At 37.2% G+C, this 21,676-nt stretch overlaps 1 protein-coding gene across 2 annotated transcripts in view; it reads right to left on the bottom strand.

Annotated features, from left to right (window-relative positions):
* ITGA4 (integrin subunit alpha 4) overlaps positions 1-21,676 on the bottom strand; it is a 78,764-nt gene that overhangs the window by 8,898 nt on the left and 48,190 nt on the right. For both annotated transcript variants that reach the window (XM_047773011.1, XM_047773012.1), the window contains exons 16-22: positions 19,805-19,957; positions 17,410-17,486; positions 6,636-6,786; positions 5,020-5,115; positions 4,257-4,336; positions 3,771-3,860; positions 1,937-2,027 (exon numbers count right to left, since the gene is read on the bottom strand). In XM_047773011.1, coding sequence (XP_047628967.1) covers positions 1,937-2,027; positions 3,771-3,860; positions 4,257-4,336; positions 5,020-5,115; positions 6,636-6,786; positions 17,410-17,486; positions 19,805-19,957 — 738 coding nt within the window. The remainder of the gene's footprint in view (positions 1-1,936; positions 2,028-3,770; positions 3,861-4,256; positions 4,337-5,019; positions 5,116-6,635; positions 6,787-17,409; positions 17,487-19,804; positions 19,958-21,676) is intronic.

Below are 21,676 nucleotides of genomic sequence, written 5' to 3'. Positions count from 1 at the left end.
TATGGCACATTATGTATCTAAAAAACCATGATTGAGTATCCTTATAATTATCCCATGAGATGGGCTGACATTTTATTATTTGCCAACTCAGGAAAATGGTAAGAATTGTTAATGTGGTACCCAGATGGAAAGGTAAAAAGTGACAAGAAATGGTATTCAAAACTCAGGTATTCTAATTCTAAATTCTTTGTCATTTTCACAAAATCACTCTGAGAATTCAGCAGTAAGTGAATAAGAATCTACTTAATTCAGGATAATTATAATGCTAATACACTCAGAAAATCAAAAAAGGGTAGGTAACTGAGTTTCAGAAAATATAAAACAGGTTTTTGGAAGTTCCCATCATGGCTCAGTGGTAATGAACCCGACTAGTATCCAGGATGATGTGGGTTTGATCCCTGGACTTGCTCAGTAGGTTAAGGATCTCGTGTGGCTGTGGCTGTGGCTGTGGCACAGGCTAGAAGCTGTGGCTCTGATTGGACCCCTAGCCTGGGAACTTCCATATGCCATGGGTGTGTCCCTAAAAAGCCAAAGGGGGAAAAAAAACCCCACCAGAACCATATTTTTAATAATAATGTGTAAAGGGATGATATTTCATTATTGTTGATAAATCTGGGGATTTCAGCATACGAAGGGGGTAAATCTGAGGCCAACGCCACAGCCACAGTAACATTAGATCCAAGCCACATCTGCGGTCTATGATGCAGCTTGTGACAAAGCCAAATCCTTCACCCAGTGAGCAAGGCCAGGGGTCGAACCTGTATCCTCACAGAGACTACGTAGAGTTCTTAACCCACTGAGCTACAATGGGAACTCTTCTCCTAATAACTATTAGACCTCCAAAACTATCTTCACACTTGGACAACTCGCCAAGCCTATAGACTGAAACAATCTCCAGACCCTGTCACTGCATTGTACTTTAACTAGATAATACTTAACTATTAATTATAAATTAATAAACAGGCCTTCTAGAGTCCACCTCAGTTTCTGTTTATCAGAGCACAAACCCCTACTAGGCTGTGATAAAAGCATGTTCTTGGAACTCCAAAGTAGAAGGCCACATTTTTCCAACTTGAGTACAGACTCCAGAATTGCAAGGTTATCATTTTTCCACAGATCTGAGGCAAGGCCCAGGAGTTAGCATTTTAGATGCAGCACCTCAAGTGATTCTGATATGTATTATGAAAGGCATCACCTTATAAAATATCATAATGTACCTAATCCAGATGTACATTCTATAGATTGTTACACAGCTCTAAGAATGAGTGAGCAGTGCTTTTGGTTCAGAAAATACTTTTGTGGACCTAATCTCCAATGATTTACTCATTATCAATATCCATGATATTACAAAAATTTCAGTTTGACAGTAAAAAACAGAATTTAGCTCTTTATTAGTATGTTAATACTCTGGATGGTGATAGTATTCTTTAAAAAGATTTTTAAATAAATGATGCACCACTCATCACGGGTCACATATGATTGGCCTGAAAGGCTGATCAAGAGGGCCTTCAACGGTGATGCAGAGGTAAAAACTTCCTTTATTTAGTAAGGCTAAGCCTTGGGAAGAGCTTGAACCAAGAAGAGATTTCACTGGTTTGCACTCAAAGATGCCCTTCCTTGACCTACTCTGATTTCTGTATGATTTCTGCTTCTAGTGGATTCAGTTCCTCCCATAACGTTGCCTGTTTCAGCCTTTACCTCTGTTCCTGCTTGCTTATTCCTACCTGTGCTATAAGGAGATGGGCTTCAGTAATAGGTATAAAACAAATGGGAAAGAAGGAGCAGGGGTCAAGAAGGCAACGGTGTGAGTACCAAAGGGCACCTGATTTTCAGCCAGCTGTGGTCTCCTGAAGCTGAGGGACATCACACACACACACAGGGATATGATGTCCTCTGGGGCATCACTTTGTTACGAGTATCACACAATTTTTCTTACGTGGAAAGTGAAGTTCAGTTTTTCTGCCATGCATGTTTCGGGCTCATTTTCCTCCTTTGATCCATACACAAACGAAGTTGGGTTTACAAACCTGGAAGAAACAAATTCGGATTTAATTTAACTGTCTTATTTGATTACATATTACAAACAGTCTTTCCCTATAGTCTAAATATAACCTACATCTAAAATATGCCATCATTTAGACTACAGGTACCTCTAAGTACCATGGAATACTTTTGGTTTCTAGGTAAATATAATGATTTTAGTGAAAATGTAATGAAATTAGACAGTCACGTGCTGACTTGGGCAACAGTATCTCTTCCCACCAGTATCCTTTGCTTGCTTTCCCAACACTGCCTGCCTCACTCTACTGACCCTTCCTTATCTCTCAGCCCTAGTGATTCATGCAAACATGAGAGATATGAGATAAATTCTTAGCTTTTCCCTAGAGCTCCACTATCCTCCTATGCTTTAATCTCCCTTATGGATTTCTGAGTAATTGCTTACCATCCCCCAATTCCTGCTGGCTACTTGTGATGAAGCTCAAGTCTGGGGAACAATTCAAACAGCAGTAAGTAGGGCACTATTTTGTTAGAATACAAGGTTGTTATTCTTTTACCTATATTTAGACATATGTATGTCAGTAATGAACTTTGAGAAGTATTTTTTCCTAGGGAAATCCTGACTCCATAAATTGCTCATATTTGAAGCTAATAAGAGGTAATATGTTAGAGGCTCTTTTACACAGGAAAGAAAAGAGAAATATCCAAATATCCAAATGCTCTAGATATAAGCAGCTGAATAGTTGCAGAGCATTTTTTGCCCAGAATAAGATGTGGATAATGGAAAGCCAGGAGGATATACCCATCATAAGAAAATCAAGGAGGTGAGGCAAGATAAACATTCAAAACCAGGCTGCCATCAGCTGTTCTTTGCTTCCCACTGCTCTTCCTTGAATGGCTTCCCTTTTCCCCTGCTTTTTTTATCCCACAAACTTGAGACTGAGTTGCTTCATTTTCAGACACTATTTTATCTTTATATAGCTATATGCCATCATCATGGGTCGTTAAGAATGACTAGGGGTAATTTATATTGAGAGCAACTAGAAAAGCTCATCTGTCTATCTGTTCTGTATCTCATATCTTCTATTGCTACAAAAATGTGATTTTAAACAAAGATTAATAGGCTCCACTTCCAATAAAATAACTAAAGGTGATTTAACACTCCTTTAATTCTTTCTCCTCACATCTCCTTTCTGAATCAGAGGAGGGTCCATTCAAACAATTTCTAAAATTGTGAGGAATCCGTGAATGCTGGCTCTGGGGAAAGGAATGCTGTAATTCATGGATAGAAAGAGTGGAAAAGGGACACCTTGCAGCAGGCTCTCTGTCTCTTGTGATTCATTTGCCATGCAGCTAGATTCATATCCTGAGAACTGTGATTTGGCCAAGCTTACACCTCTCAACTTCACACCTTCCCTGTCACTGAGCATGAACCATGCAGACTATATCCTGTCACTTGGGCCCCTGGCCTGTGCAGCATGTCTCTGAAAGGTCAGGCATGGCCTGCTAGAGGTTTACTGGGCTCTTCCAGTAAGAAATCTCCTCCATCTGGGCATGAGTTTGAGGTGGTCTCTGTGATGACTATAGAGTGGATTAAGATATGAACAGCTAAGTAATGGACTGCAACCCCGAGATAATCGTTAAGAGCCAGAAAGAACAAGTGACTTTTTCTTAAACCATAAACTTTGAATATGTTATTGACCAGTAGTTTAAGAAGCAACAGAATTTAAAATCAGCTCGGAGCCTTACAGGAGGCCTCCATATCTACTCACCCATGAACGGTCAGCATGACTTCATACTTGAGAGGCACGGTTAAAGTCACGTGGTTATGCTTCAGCCCACCTGTTTCCCCTTCATTTTCGCTGCAGAAGCAAAGAGAAACAGTCTCTTCGAATCCAGTCAGTACAAAGGTCCTCTTCAGAGAGAACTAATTACACCCATGCATACCTAACATACTTGGAGGTTGGTTTAGAATATGCTGTGTGGAGCAGGAATAAAAGTGGAAGCAGTAGCAAGAAATGTTTGTGTCAGAGTTGGCAGAAATCCACTCTCATTATTTACACTGCTATTTCCTTCTATGCTATACTACGCTATGTTAGAGGGGTTTTCTGTTTGTTTGTCCTAACAGGTCACATAAGGGAAGTTTTTTCCTGCGTACAATGATACACAGTTACGTGGTTCCCCTCAGGTCACCCCACCCCTGAAAAAGTCAGGGGTTCATTTCCTTTAGCAGAATTGTTTTTCACAATGAAATGTACCAGGCAGCATGCACTGTGATGTTGAGGTCCTCCTCTACTGTGCTGAGTGAGCTGGCATCCAGGAGAAAGCTAACATCTATCTGAAAAACAGACAAGGAATACTCATTTAAAAAATAATCCAAGCATTTTTTTTATAATCTGAATTTTACTTTTTCTTATTGTTTATGTTCAGTGAAATGCAGATTTGAGACAATGCTCTAGAAGCACAGGCTATCCCTTACTCAGACAGAGAGCCAGTGTGAGGTGTGAGGCAATTTGAAAGCATCAGCGTTTCCACAAGTGACATTCAGAGACAAAGCCTTCTCTGAATGTACAGACGGGCAGGTCCAGACTGACAAAATTAGAGATGCTTTAACAACTTGAGTTAGGACTCTTGCCAGAAACACCTTTTTGTATAGCAGAGGTAACATGCCTGGCAGATAGGACCACCTGGGGTGGGGTGGGGGAGTGTTGGGGAAGGGTGAGACCAGGGAGCGGAATTGATTGCCACAATGCACATGCCCGTCCTGACATAAACATGAGCCCCTTTTTTTCTTTCTTTTTCTTTTTCTTCAAACAGTGTACATTGCCAAGAATATAGGCAAAATTTCAAAGATCTCAAGCTCAGTTAGTTTTGGTTTTATTTCACTTCATTAGTTACCCATAGTCAATAATAATACCAACAGTAATAATTACATTATTTGTATGCAGCACAAACACAAGGAAAACAGAAAATATTTCATATTCATGTCAGTAACAAAAACCACAAATGCTAAATGCTTACCCTTGATAGATGATCTACATATATATAACCAACCCTGCAGTCAAGTTTTACTATGCCAGAGCTGTCTGTCACGTCACAGTTTATTTGTTTCTCTTCCTAAAAGGAAAAATGAGATAACTTGTTCAGGTAGGAAGGGAACAAGAAGTTAGTAACATATGTTTAAGGATGCTTTTTGAAAAGAAAATCATGCTCAAAGAATTTACCTTCTGGGAAGACTATTTTCTGTTTACTTTTGGGATAAATCAATACGAATATAAGTAAATTTCATAAGTATGTGTGTATGTGCATAGATTTATTCTAATAGCCACGTAAATTCTCCACAGATTAATTCCTGGACTTGTAGCTTTTATCTACATTTCTTGTTCCCTATTTAACCTAAGTGTCCTTGGAAAATCATGAGGCAAGGAATTTATTAGGTCTATACTTCATTGGCCCTCTTCTGTCTCAGATGTGAGAATGTGATAAAGGTATTTAATTGTAATAACTGTAACCACAATGAGATATACATATATATTCAAATATTCATGGAACTATACATCTATGAATAGTAGATATCCTGAATATTGGAGTTTTCCTTCTTATCATTGCAAATAGGCTCCCAAAGCTCTAGAGAAAGTAACAAGTATTCGTGAGAGGACAAAGGCCTTTCTAAATGTCCTTAGTGTGAAGAGATAGTCACTGGATAAGAAATAGGTAAATTTTCTAAGAGGCAGAGAAGCATCCAAGACAATTTTTTCTTTCAAATTCAACCATTTTAATACCTTACTGATGATGACTGAAACACAGTGGGAAAAAAAAGGAGAGAAAAAAAGAAGAAAAAGATGTTCCAAGCTTGTAGGAAAAGAGAAACTTGTCTCCAACAGGGCTGACACCAGGATTTTGGAGTTTGATGCTAGTCCTAGAATTTTGGAAGTCCTCTGGAAATGAGACAGTGTACGTGAACTTGAAGAGCAGAGCAGTAACTCTGGGAGCCCAGCATGGAGGACCAGTACTGCCTGTGTAGGGACCCCAACCGTGAAGTGCATCACCACAGATGAGGATGCACCCATGAAAAAAGCAATGGCACCTGGTCAGCTTGCTTGTGTAACTGGACAATTGCTGCTGTTTCATGGTAGGACTTGGAGGCAGGAAGCTGACTCTCTTAATCTCAGTTCCCAAGGAAGTTGCCATTTTGATCAGGGACATAAAGAAAGTCTCAAAATCATAGGAAGCCCAAGTGATAAGTCTGAAAGTCTGAATATTAAGACTCATAGCCCACATATTTATACCTCAAATTGATGAAGTGATTTATACCATTTTTTTTTTTTTTTAGGGCTATACCCACAGCATATGGAGTTTCCCAGGCTAGGGGTCTAATTGGAACAGCAGCTGCCAGCCTGTACCACAGCCACAGCAATGCCAGATCTGAGCCACATCTGCAACCTATACCACAGCTCACGGCAACGCCGGATCCTTAGCCCACTGAGCGAGGCCAAGGATCGAACCCACATCCTCATGGATACTGGTCAGGTTCATTAACTGCTGAGCCACAATGGGAACTCCCTACCATTTACATTCTTAAAAAAATTAAAGAAAGCATCATATGGTCTCATGGTATTGGAGTTTTTGATACTCACCAGATCTAATATCTTAATGAAGTAAAGACCGAAGGGTAATTTGATATGCAGAGTTGTTTCATATGCATCATCGCCGGCATTAAACAAGGACACGTTCAACATTAATGTCTTCATACTCCCAACAGCAAGATAGGTTTTATTTTCATGTGGTCTAAAAATCAAGTAATGTTGCTTAATTTTTGTTTGGGAATTAAAGGTCTCCTTGCTTCATTTATTTTCATGAACATAAAATTTGGAAACACAACCATAGGAGATGACCCTATGCAAGATAAACATCTGTAATCCATGTTAAAAAGATCTCAGTTACCCATGTTTCAGGTAAATTCAGTTAGTTATTGACCAAGAAATGGAAAATATACTCAATAGTTTGTAACAACCTATGTGGGAGAAAAAGAATGGATAAGCATATATGTATGACTGATTCACTTTGTTGTACATCTGACACTAATACAACTTTTTAAGTCAACTATATCCCCAATAAAATTAAACAATTTTTTTTTTCTAAATGAAAAGTGTTTTTTCTTCTTTTCATTCTTTACCCTTGAATAGACTTTGCACTAGCTTCTGCCCAAGCCAAAGGGGGAACTGGAGGAACCTGGCAGAGAAGGAGAAAAGAGAGACTCTTTCCACTAAAATAGAGGATGCTTTGGTGGAAGTGAGCACAGTGTGGGAAAGGACTGCTAAGGCTAGCAAGTGATCACCTCTACCAATAACTAGATCAAATTAAAAACAGAATTGCAGAAATACTCAACTCTCCTGTGAACTGAAAAGAGAACACTGCTGCAAATCCAAACATATAAATGAGTTCAAGTTCAGGCTCTGGCCCCACTTCTTCTGGAGGTGAGGTCATTTAGCATTTTAAAGAGTCAGTCAACCCCATCTGTCATAATAACTACTATTCAGTGAAGATTTTGCTCATGCACATTCCATGAAATCCTGAGGAACTTGAGGTTTAAGAAATGTATTCAAGATACCACAGCTAGAATATTCTAACAAGGAGACCCATTCCCTTTATCAACTAGATGGTTAGAAGAGCTCAAAACTTGAATTACAGAATATCACAATTCTATAAGCTTTCCTCAAAAACAGATGTTCTTAAATATCAAAGAATGTAAATTTTAGAAAAATGAGTTCAACCAGAGAAGAATGAGACCCAAAAGAAAACAGCAGATGAGGATAATCATAACAATAAAAAAGGTAAACATTCATCTAGCAATTTAGAATTTAGAAGGTTTCTTCAATAGGTTTACATTGTGCCATTCTGATGAACATCTGTATGGAAGATTTATGTTTGAATAAACTATGGAAATGTTAAACACATAGGAGGCATTTTCTTAGTTATGTGTGAATTGATTTAAGACAACGAGAGTTTAAGGACAGAGTGAAGGAACAAATTTCAAAATAGATGCTTTTAAGCATTACTTGCAGGATGATTTTAATTGAAATTGCCTATATAAGAAATCACTATGTCTATTAGTCTTTGATAAAGAATAGTTTAACAAATTCCCACCTTCGTAGAGCTTATGAAGGGCAGATTTATAAACAAATGTCAACAAATATTAGAAATACATGCCAAGAATTTTGAAAGGCTCTGGGAAACTAGAGCAGGGAGCCTCTTTCTCCTGGAGTAGCAAAAGCATGTTGCTCCTTCTCTCTCTTTTTTTTTTTTACTAAAGTATAATTGATTTACAATGTTGTGCCAAATTCTGCTGCACAGCAAAGTGACCCAGTCATACATATATATACACGTTCTTTCTCTCATGTTATCTTCATCATGTTCTATACAGTAGGATTTCATTGCGAATCCATTCTAAATGTGACAGCTTCCATCTACTCGACAAAAATGGCATGTTGCTTCCTGCTTTTTTTTTTTTTTTTACTATTTTTGTTATTTAGGTTGAACTAAATGAAGATTTTAAAATTGTTTTAAAATAAAGAAAGTCTGAATATTTCATGATTAAACCTATGTTAACGTGGATTATACTCTTAAAAGATTTGTTAAGTTCTCCAATTTTTACACCGCCATGGGGTGGGGAGGGAAATTACAGCCATGCTTATCTGTTCTGGGATGGTATGCAAATTCTGAGTTTTTCATTAAGATAAAGTAAACATCTACTACCACTTTCATGTGATTTGTGCCCACACAACGTAAAGTTTTAGTGGCAATACAACTGCTGAGTTGACCAGTAAGGTAACGACAACCTGGTTACTGGAAAGAGTACAGTTTTTGAGAAGCATACTATTATGAACCTCGGAATATACAAAGAAAATTATTAGAGTGTGGACACTGCCCCAATTTTATAGTTCTAATAATAAATCTCCAAGAAACTGGACATTTTCCTTAACACCTAAAAGTTTTTCCCCTCTTATTCTAATTGTTTTTCCACTTTAAACTTACTCATCAAGGTGGAACATACATAGAGAAAAATGAACACGACCTAAGTATAGAGCTCAGCAAATTTTTAGAAACTGAATACATGCCTGAAACCAGCACCCAGATCAACGAAAAACATATTGCCAACACCAAAGAAATACTCTTGGGACCCCTTCTTTCCAATCATTGCCCCCACCTGCTATCTTGCTTTTACTAATACAGACTGATTTTGCCCAGTTTTATAGTTCATATAAATGGAATCAATCACTGGGTACGTAATCACCAAGTATCTGAATTCTTTCTCAAAATTTTCTGTGCAAGATTTATCTATATTGATGCATGAAGCTATAAACTGTTTCTTCTATCTATCTGTCTATACACATACACACCACACTTTATTTATTTTTTTCATCTATCATTGGGAATTTGGGCAATTCCAGTTTGGAGCTTTTATAGTTTTTCAGGAGACATATATATGTAATTCTGTTGTGTCTGTCTATGAGCAGACTCTTATGGTTTGTTAGCTCAGAATTAATTCCTGAAAAAACCCCCAAGTCAGGCTAATTTTGGCAACCAACTTAAATTTTACTAAGAAGTTCCACTAAAAAAATAAAACATACTATAAGGAACTATATATAAATAATAAAAAGTAAAAATGTACTACAGCATTGTCATATAAAAAGCAAGCATACCATAGAGTAGGGGTTCAAAAACTGCTGCCTGAAGGCCAAATTTGGACTGCTGCCTGGTCTTGTAAAGAAAGGTTTATTGGCATACAGCCATGCTCATTCGTCTGTGGCCACTTCTGCACTATGACAGCAGAGTTGAGCAGTTGAGACAGATCTCTGTCCCACAAAGCCTAAAATATTTACTATCTGTCTGTTCATGTAAAAAGTTTACTGGCTCCACCACTGAGCAATGTGACTGAGGAGTATAATCAGCTTCCGATATATTACTACCTCGAAAACCTGTATTATTCCAACACTGACAGAAGCTTCATTATTTCAGACGACATGGGACACAGCATTAGAGGAAATGACCACCCAGACCTCTTAATTCCTTGTCTGGTACTCAGGACATCGAGGAGAAAGAAATGAAGAAAATGTCCATTTGCAGCATCTCTAGCTTCTAATTCCTGGGTTTGAGAAGCTGCATATTTCTGGAAGGATGTATGATAACTGACAAGGCAATAACTCTTCTAAACCATAGCTATCATTTCAAGGTGGAAGACTGTGACTCAGTGACAGTGCACTACCCACATCTAAGAGAATGGCTGTGATTGACTCATTCTTGTGCTGTAAACCTGTGTATTACATAAGGATGCACCTGCTTGGTGGCCCTGTGTTAAATGGCAGAGGGGAGACATGTAGGAACACAGTTGTCCCACAGACCCACCACATCTCTAAAATCATGTTACAACTAAAGGAACCTAAGAGGTTCTAAAAGTAAACTTCGGCTTGACATTAAAGTTTAATTAAGACTTGTAGAAGAGCTGCCTAGAAATAGACATTTATAAAATATTCTGGCTTGTAACCAAAGCATTAGTCACTGAACACCTTTGGGAAAGAAGTTGGCACTTAGACAAGCAACAGAAGGTGAAAGCACTGCATAAACAGCTAGGTTCCAAGACAACAGCAAATTAAAGAGAAACACAGTGTTCACATTTCAGCAGCAAAGTTCCTGCTCTATTTTCCATTTTTGAGCTATTTTGCCACATTACCATAATTACAATTCTACTCTTGTGATATATTATATATATGTATGTACACACACACACACACACGCACACACGCACACGCACACACACACACACACACACACTTTACTGTCTCCTGATTCATTAACAAGGTGCTGTCAGAAAGATATCCACCAGCTTTTTATGTGAGGCATAATAAAGGACCAGGTGCACATCTGGAAGTGGGACAAGGCTGAACCAGAGCTTTCTCCAGGAATCGTGGTTCATTCTTCATTAAAACATGCATAATGCAGACTTGAAATTTACAAAGCAACGTTGAATCCACATAATTTAAATCAATCAAGGTACTGTGTACTTACAGAATCATAACTTAATAAGTGAAAGGAAAAACAGAAGACTCATATATTTCAGCACCAGGCTCTATGTTTTTCCTGAATGAACAATGATGTTTTATTTTGTGAGAGATGGTCCCCAGTTCCTAATATAATGAATGCACTTTGTCTCAATAAGATGAATGACAGCTTCATAACGATCATGTTTTTCATCAAAATGCTAGAACAAAATATAACATAAACTGATATGGACCCATGTCAAGGTACACAAGTCATTTATTTGACAAAAAACTAGCCTGCAGCTAGTGGCCTACAGGCCCAAGTAAAATTTTGTCCTCTTTTTCCTTTACTACTGACTTTGGGAAAAGAATTAAATACTGGAAAATTCTCATCTACTGGAAAATATGTTACCTGATATTTACTTAAGAAGATTTTATTGAATAAAGACAAATGCATTGAGATCCTGCAGAAGACAGCAGAGCACAGATTGGAAGATTGAACCAGTAACTAGAATGTTTAGTGTATAAAGCATATAATTCCTCTTCTCAGACTCTGACTTCAGGGAGGCATATATTCCTACCTGCATTTAAACAATGGACAGTTTCGTTAGACTCACTCTTTGTTTCACGGTGCTTGCTGTCTACCCAATAGTGATTTCCCTTCCTAGCTGCTACCAGAACCCCAGATTACTCAGGTAGTAATCCCTTGATCTTGCAGAAGATAAGCCCCTCGATCAGCTTCAGGGAGTGGATTCTAACTGATCTACCACAATCATAATGACTCCATCTTCCTGCAACCAGGAGGGATTCGGGGGAGAGCAGGTGACACCAGTCTGGTTCATCAGAAGAGGTCTGCTCAGGCACGACCCTTCCTGGAAAGGCAGCCACAAGAGGACACTGCATTTTTCTCTAGCCCCTTTTTGTTTCTTGGGAATCTTTGTGCCATGGCCGCCATCTGATAGCCACGAGGGGAAAGCCAAGAGAACTAAAAAGAAAACCATGGGATATTCCCATTGTTGCTCAGTGGTAACAAACCCGATTAGTATCCACGAAGATGCGGGTTTGACCCCTGGCCTTGCTCAGTGGGTTAAGGATCCAGCATTGCCATGAGCTGTGGTGTAGGTTGCAGATGTGGCTTGATCCCACATTGCTGCAGCTGTGGCATAGGCCGGCGACTACAGCTCCAATTCATCCCCTAGCCTGGGAACTTCCATATGCCACAGGTGCAGTCCTAAAGAAAAAAAAAAAAGAAAAGAAAAAGAAAGAAAGAAAGGAAGAATAACCCTGGATGTCCAGATTTTGGAGCAATTACATCCTCCAGACCGCTTATTTTGTAAGATAACTTATTTTTTAAGTTACTATTAGTTGGGTATTGTTACTCTCAGTTGAAAGCATTCCTAACTGATATGAAAGCACTGTCTCTCAGGAAAAGCCTCCATCACTTACCCCAAAAGCATGATGGGGGCACAGAGGAGAAGTAATGTCATTAAGATCAGTCATCTCTATGAAAGACTCGATTTTAAATCGTTACGCAATGGCTAATACCTGCTACTCTATTTGTAATCTTGATAAAGTTGTATTTCTTCATCTTCATTTTGCAGTGTTAAGGCCATTTCAATGTGGTTCACTGTCTTGAAAATTTAGAGATTTGGGAGGAAGCCTCAACTTAATGAAAACATGAGACAGAGTACCGCTGCACGATTTAGCTCGCTGTTGGCTGTCTATTATTGTCAGAAATGCCTGTTCTTTCCTGAGTAAATACATTTACCTAAAGCAAGCTTATAGCTCTGAGACGCGGGAATACCATTAATGCCAATAGAGTCAGAGTCGGGAGAAGGCATAGACAATGGTCACAATTTGTCTACCGTGACTGCGAAGGCAGAGAGCACTACTATGTGGGAGAGGCACAGTTTTGTTGGATAGAGTATAATTTAAATTCAAAGCATTAAAATGTAAAGAATTTTGTCAGAACCCTTCACCATGGGCCTAAAAATTAACTGTAAGAGTTTTCATTTGAGAATTTGTCAAATAAGTTATCATTTACCTAATAGAAAAAGCCTGTAACTTTCTTAATGATGCAAAAGATGTGTGGCTTGTACTTTATACTGAGATGTGGGCCACTTCAAACCTCATAAAATGGAAAACAATTGACCCAGGCCCAGGCTGGAACATTCTCAGGACAATACAGAAAAAATAATAAACTTTGGACAAATAACCAGTGTCATGTGCAGAAAATATTTAGAATTCATTGGCAATATTTCACGTTCTGGGCAATAAAACATTTTTTTTTAAATCATGGCCTATAAACATTCCAACCATAATGTTATCAAAAGTAACAAATTTTATCAGATCTTCATGTGTGCCAGGCTTTGTGCTATGCATTGCACTGGTCCTGCATTACTGTATTTTTATAGCGCTTTTATAGAGTAGGTACTATTTCACCTTCTTATCAACGAGGAAGGATGTTTATAGAGGTTGAAAGGCTTCTCTAACAAAGTCATTCAGCTAGTCAAGGGCAGATAAACTTGAACCAGATTAGTGTGACTTCAAATCTGAATCACATAACCACTGTAACACTGGTTCCCAGATTTTAGTTTGATAAGAGCCACTAATAATCCTCTCAATAATGAACATTTCTGGCCTGGTCCCCATAGATTCTAGTTTGGATGGCTGGGGCCTATGAACCAGCATTTCTACCAGACATCACAGGTGATTCTCATGAAGGTGACTCAAAGGCCACACCTGGAGAAATACTGCCTTACCCTGTGTTGGCTGCCTTTTAAAAATCATAATGGACTCGGTATCTCGACAACAGAAAACATTACCTTCAAGTTAAAAATGTGAAGTAGATAATATAATTTCTTATTGTGAGAAATATATAATTAAGGAAAACTAACAAATTCGTGATTTCATATCTTCATTCATTAAGTTGTATTTTCATTCTTAAGCAAAGAAGAATTCTTAGTAATATAATTTCAATTATATTCAATTTCAATTTACATGAAATTCAATGTCCCATTTTTCATGGGCCAGAGAGATTTCAATGAACGATGACAAGGTGACAATGGGAATGTCTCATTTGAGAAAATGAAAACACCACTTATTTTTGCTTAATCGTTCCCACACAAAACTCATCTTCTTATCAAAGCCCCATGACAGAAAAACACCAAGAAGATCAAGCATTTTAGGAAGAAAATAAATACATGAATGGGAAGGTTATAAATTATTCATCTAATAATTCAACAAAGGCACCACAATTACATGCTGGATTACAAAGTAGTTAGCAGTCACTGTTTTTGGACTATCTGAGCAGCAAATCTGGATGATTTAAGTATAAAGTCCAATTATCAATCAAATAGGTTAGGGCTTTTTGGCCCTCCACTGCAGATGCTCAAGGCTATCCTGGCATTGCCTAAGTGAAAAGAATTAATTTATTCTCTACCATATGTGATCCCACCCCAGCAGGCTACTCAACACTGTTTGTCAACCTTTTTACTCATTCCTGGTTGAGTCTCTATCCCATTTATTGTAACAGCCATTTTGAATCTTTTCCCATTCCCTTCATAAGGCCCCAAAGCCATCCTCAGAGCCCTCACTTGCCATATAAAAATTCAATTTTTATTCTGCTCATCCATTAATTCTCTGTATTCCCCTTCCTTGCACATTGAAATCTTTATTTCTCCTTTCTTTCTCTTTCTTTTCTTTCTCTCTCTCTCTCTTTCTTTCCCTTTCTTTCCTTTTCTTTCTTTTCCTTTCTTTCTTTTCTTACCTCCCTCGTCCTTTCCTTCCCTCCTTCCTTTCTGTTGCAACCCATGACATGGGAAACTTCCCAGCCACTGGATCAAAACTGCACCTAAACCAGTGACTCAAGCTGCTTCGGTGAAAATTTTTTTTTTTTCTTTTTGGGCACACCTGGGGCATATGAAAGTTCCCAGGCCAGGCGTTGAATTGGAGCTGCAGCTGCCAGCCTACACTACAGCCATGGCAATGCAGGATCCAAGCCACGTGTGCGACCTACACCACAGCTCATGACAACTCCGGATACTTAACTCCCTGTGCGAGGCCAGGAATCGAACCCACATCCTTATGGATACTAGTTGGGTTTGTAACCCTTGGGTTTGTAACCCACTGAGCCACAACAGGAACTCCTAAAATTTCTTAATTAGTGTCAAGCATCTATTCATAGCTTCTTAGCTGAAGATAAGGAGAATCTTAACTTCTTTCAAATGCTAGCTCCTCAATCTGAATCTGATCCACTTACACGCTGTTTCCTTTAGGACCTTGTTCCATTCTTAGGAAACATCCACTTGCCACCTACAGTATTCCAGGCACTGTGTGCCACGCACAACAATACTGGTGAACACAGGTGCAATGGGGTCAGGGCCACAGGAGGGTTTCCGTTTATGTAGCTAGAGAAAAAGGGGGCCTATACCTAGGAAACAGCTGAGATTTATAAGATATACAATAGGTAGATAAGTGGGAGAAATGAAAAGATACAGAGGCTCAAGAGATTATGGCATGGCCAAGCAAGTACAACTATTCAATGGGGAAAAGTCCTGCAGAATTGCTGAGAATGAGCACTAGAGTCTTTAGATTTTAAGCTACTGAAGTACTGCTATGAGAAGTGTAAGTTAGAAAGCTCACCCTGGAAACATCCTGGTAGGGGAATTTTTTTTTTTTTTTTTAAGGGCTGCACCTGTGCCAATGGAGGTTCCCAGGCTAGGGGGCAAATGGGAGCTATAGCTGCTAGCTTGTGCCACAGCCATGGCTACAGAGCCAAAATCAGTGATTCTCTAAACATAGCTGAGAAGGAGGAAGTTGAGAAGTATGAGGAGAAGGAGAGTAGGATAGCATCATGGAAATTAAAGCAAAAGGCGTTCAAAAAAGGGGGTGAACAGCTGTCAAGTGCTTCAGAGAAGAGTTCAAGAAGGGTATCCCCTAGTGTTAAGCAGACAATTTCTCTGTTCAATTTATTCTTTTCCCTGCCTGCAATCCTCATACTTGTTATATCTCCCCATGATTAAACAAATAACACGATAAATACATACAAATTCCAATGAACCTACTTGTTCCTAGTCTATTCTCCTTCCCTTAATCACTGTCATTTAGCTATGACTGCACTGGTATTTCTATGTCAAAACTTGCCAGCGACATCCTTTCCACCCCCATAAGTCACATTTTAAATGCCAACTTCCATGAACTTTTCTCAGTCATTATGCTATGTGAGCACAGTATGCTATCAAAATCACAGTATTAAGTCACTCTTTTCATATTCTCTATTGGTTGGTTCACTGTGGACTTGGTTCTGCTCTTAGTTCTAGGAAGATATTTCATCAGTAACTAGGGGATACCCTTTTTGAACTCTTCCGGAGTGACTCCCTATTCTTTTTAAGCTCTTTAAATATAATTTACTCCCCCTCAAAGATTTGATCTTTAGTTTTTTTCTCTGTGAAATTAATATTTCCACCCCTCACTGATCAACACACCCCAATTTAAACCTCTTTCCTTTATATCCCTACTTCCCCAAAACAGTCTCCCATGTTCTTGCCCTGTTAACTCATGCCTCCTTCTCCTCTTTCACTTTCTGCATACAATCAGCCCTTAACTGGAAGTGTGGGTTTTATTTCTCTGCTTATCATTTTCACATTCTCCTTCTGACATGAAGAACCATTTCAATAGAGGGGATCTAGTCATGATACAAAATCACAATGGTTTATTTCCCATCATAGAATAACAGCAGCAATCCATATTTATCTAATTTGCACTGTGTGTACTATTCTAAGCACATTACATGTATTTTTTTCCCTGTTTCCCTTCTATGAATTTAGAAGAGTGGGATAGTTTATTCCCTTTCAAATGTGGGAATACACACACACACACACACACACACACACACACACACACACGGATTTCATTGTTTTGTACATCAGTCTGAATTATGTAACCAGTTTTTGGATGATAAAATACTAAACATTATGTAGTAAAGGTTAGGTCATTTTACCACTAAAACGCTATTAACAGGCACTTAACAACTGTAGTCTGAAAAATAACTACAATTTTAATACTGACAACCGAAAGCACAATTAGTATCCTGAAATATCTTCTGAGTATCAATAAAAGATTAAAACACACTTGATAAAACCATAGTGCTCACATATTCTCACTTTTTTCAAAAAGTGCTAACCTCTAAGTGTATACTTACATAAATGATGTATGGACCACTTGATCTCTTTCAGCAGAATGCTATTCTTTTCCAGGTCTTTAAAGATGGCTAACCCCCAAGGACTAGTTCTTAGTCCTTTTCTCTTTAGAACCCACATGCACACATCAATTACCCCATCTTGATGAATAAAAGAGAGTAAATTATACTTACTTCACAAATCCAATTTTTGCAGAGACCTGTAAATCAGCGGAACAATTTTCATGGGCACAAAATCTTGCAAAGTTTATCTGGAAGTAAAATATGATAGTATTTTTAACTCAAGTTCAAATCAGTAGATATATTTCTATGTTTTTTTAAAGAATAAGACATCTATGATACATGAGAAAAATAAAAACTAATATAGCAAATTGATAACTATTTATCCCTTTTGAAGAGTTCAATTTGAGAATCAGTCAGTAGGTTCAAATGACAATTCCAGGGCTAAAGGAACCAAGTTCTTTCATTACATAAATTTAAAGCCTATGTTTTTAAGTGAAAAAAATTTTTTCTTTCATAATAGTTGTATAAAAAGAAGTTTAGTCAAACTGTGATAGTAATCTCTGTAAGTGTGTAAAACCTGTGCTGTCAAGATTTTTTTGTTGAGTTCCTCTCAATTTTCTGGTGCTACAGTTTGATCCCACTTATTACGCATAAGCATGACAATTTTTCCAGATGGTAGAACACTGATTTTATATTTGTTGAAAATAATATAATGTAGAGATTGAGAAAATTTACTTTGAGTACATAGTAAACAGAAATAAATGATAGTCCATCAGGAAGTTCCAGAATTTATTTGATTCTGAGACTTCTACTAGGACCCAGAGATACTGTAAGGTACATAGGAAGCCCTGAGTTATAAGCTGGACAAGGACAAAGTGGAGAGAGATAAAAAAGAAAGGAAGCTGAGAGGAATAGGTGAAAGAAGGAGAGATGCAAAAAATAAAGAAATCTAGAAAGTTAGAGAAAGAACCAGGCACATGACATGTGAAGTTGGGTAGAGGGCTGTCAAATGGCTAGTCAGATCAGAGACTGTCTGTACCAGGGGGAGGAGAGGCAAGGTATAAATCATTCTCTAGATAATTAAGTAACAATTTTTTAAACTACTCTTATTTGTAAAGCAGGTTCTGAAAATCAAAATGTAGATCATTCTAATATGAATACAAATTGCTAAGATTTTGGCTTGTGTACTTATAATATTGAGATGTTCATTATTACAGACATTTAAAAGTAGTTGATATACAATGGAATATTATTCAGCCATAAAAAAGAATGAAATAATGGCATTTGCAGCAACACGGAAGGACCTAGAAATTATCATACTAAGTGAAGTTAGACAGTGGACACAAACGTCGTATGCTACCACTTATATGTGGAATCTAAAAAAAAAAGGATGCAAATGGACTTATTTGCAAAACCGAAATAGACTCATAGACTTGGAAAAACTTATGGTTATCAAAAGGGACATGTGGGGGAAGGGAGGGGTGGACTGGAGGTTTGGGATGGAAATGTTCTAAAATTAGGCTGTGATGATGGTTGTACAACTATAAATATAATAAAATTCATTGAATTAAAAAATAAAATAAAAGTTGATATTGAAATCTGAAGTTCAACAGAAGAGTGAAAAATACTGACTTGCAAAAATATTTCCATACAAGTCTATAGAGAAAATTTGCTCTTAAGTTATTATCTTCATTCAATATAAATATTGTAGACTAGACAGTGCTGATTGTAAACTCAAGTATCTTAAAGCAACTTAGGGGCAATTTGTCTGGATAGGATATGAACTATACCTTTAAATGTCCCTTTCATCTTTTGCATTCTGTGTGCCATTAGCAAACGTTTTAATGAATGCTTTCGCCATGCCCCCAAACATCCTTTTGACTTTGTGCTCTTAGTAAAGTCTGAACAACTGGACACCTGGGAATGAACACACAGTGAACATCTACTTTGGGATAAATTTTAAAAAGCTGTTCACTGGTTAAAATGCAGGATCTACCTCAAAATGAAATTGGATCCTGGGATGTAGCTGAAAAGAATATAGTTGTTTAAAAGGAGAGGCTGTTGCATAACATAAATGCATATGTTTATAAATGAGTAAAAACCTGATTAAAAAGACGTGAGTGAATCCGTGAGTAAGGTGGGTAAGAAGGGAACAAAATGAAAAAGGAGACAAAAAATGAGAAAGAGACAATCTGAACACAAATGAGAGCACTGAATAACGAACTCATGAAGGCAACTAACTTCCATTATGAATGCTCACTTAGAAATATATTTTCTTCACTGGCAAGACATAGAAGAGAGAAGATTAACATTTTATGTATATGAGAAACCACTGCTCTGACTAAATGCATATTTAAAAGTATTCAGTTCAGTATTCCAACGGGAATATAAAAAATAAAGAAAAATGGAAAACAAGATATATCATGAATCTTTTTCATAAAAAAATCATAAAAATTTAAAAAGCATTCAGAGAGATAGTTCATTTCACCAGAACTATGCAACATTTCAAAAAAAAAAAAAACTTCATGTGTCACATAATATATCAAATAAAGCAAAACAGTCCTACTGTTTTTTTAATCCTATCTTTTTCTTTCTTCTGCTGAAGAATTGGCTGAAGTGGTGGGAATTCCTCTGTACTTCGTTTACTGCTGACGATGTGGTGCCCGAGGTGGTAAGCGGCTTCAATCTGAATTGGGGTGAGGATGTCCCGTACATCTTTCTAAGGGAATTTAAAACCGAAAAACTTAATAATAAAAATAAGTATGTAAATAAAAAATATATAAAGCCCATCCTTTCCTACATAAGGTCAAATACAGCATTTGAAAGTCAAAGAAAATCTTTATTTTTAAAGATAAAAATTGTTAAAAAGTTGAACTATATTTTTGCACATTCCAAAAATTCATGATTATGAAAAAAACAAAAAGTACTAAAAATGAAAAATCATAACCATCCAATAATAGTTATAAAAATCTACATTGGGCATATTTTCTTCATGCTATTTTCTACGCATACTTCTCAGAACTTGACATTATAACATAAGCATTTTCCATTATAAACTCTTTGTAAATCATTTCAAAGTGCCAATCATTTTATTCTATTTAATATTTCCCTGTAGCAGACTTGTAGAGATATGACAGCTCTTTCAATTTATTCATTCTCTTTTTATAGCTCAGAGTTACATTTTGATTCAATTTGACTCATTTTATCTCATATTTATTATGAAACATATCATTTTTTTTTGCTTTTCATTATGGACCTTTTACAATTATATTTTCTAACAGTCTATAAATGACATATAAGAAAATGATTTGTTTTGTATCTTTAATCTTTTATCCTACAGAATTTTTATTCAATTTTCTTATTAGTCACTACGGTTTTTCTACATTTGTGCTTTTATACTTCACAAAAAAAGTTCTTGGATTTATTTATCAATTACACAGAAACTGAAACACATTTGGAATCCATTCTGCTCTATATGACACACTTTTTTTTTTTTGATTGCACCTGCGGCATGTGAAAATTCCCAGTCCAGGGACTGAACCTGCACCACAGCAGCAACCCAAGCCTTTGTAGTGACAGTGTTGGATCCTTAACTCTCTGAGCTACAAGATAACTCCTATATGACATTCTTTTAAGTTTACTATCTTAACCAATTTTAACAGAGCATTTTTCATTCTTAATCTTATTTATATGTATTCAAGAAAGTCTTTTTGAGTGATTAGATTTTTAAAATTTATCATCTTCTGCCTCCAAGAAACAACTGTTGAGTTTATTATGCTGTCAATTCATACATTTTAATCTTTATTTCTACATGTAGGCATTATTTCTCTCTCTTTAAAAATATTTTCCCATGAACTTAAAATGTATTTCATTTTTTCATTTGATTATTCAATAGCCTCCTTGTTAAAAGGGAATATACTTCATTACTATCAAAATTATTTGCCAACATATATACGCACCAACAGTAAAATAACTGACAAGGCAAACTTTGAAAGCATTTGGCATTCAATTAAGAAAGCACTTCACAAGAAAGCAAAGGTATTCTAGAATCCAAAGTCTATTAAAAAAATAAAGTCGGATAAGATGAAACACCTGGTATCTCTTAGAAAGCACTTCTCTGGAGTTCCTGTTGTGGTGCAGCAGAAATGAATCCAACTAGTATCCATGAGGATGCAGGTTTGAACCCTGGCCTTGATCAGTGGGTCAGGGATCTGGTGTTGTTGTGAGCTGTGGTGTAGGTCACAGACATGGCTTGGATCTTGTGTTGCTGTGGCTGTGGTGTAGGCTGGCAACTATAGCTTCGATTAGACTCCTAGCCTGGGAACTTCCATATGCTGTGAGTGTGACCCTAAGAAGAAAAAAAAAAAAAAAAAGGCACTTCATTGAGCCCTGCCTAAAAGAAATAAAGATAAAAGATTTTGAAGCAGACATTTCTTTT

The sequence above is a fragment of the Phacochoerus africanus genome, chromosome 3, assembly GCF_016906955.1.
Source record: "Phacochoerus africanus isolate WHEZ1 chromosome 3, ROS_Pafr_v1, whole genome shotgun sequence".
Lineage (NCBI taxonomy): Eukaryota > Metazoa > Chordata > Mammalia > Artiodactyla > Suidae > Phacochoerus > Phacochoerus africanus.
Note: the sequence above shows the minus strand (reverse complement) of the source record. Positions and strands in the feature narration are given on the sequence as shown.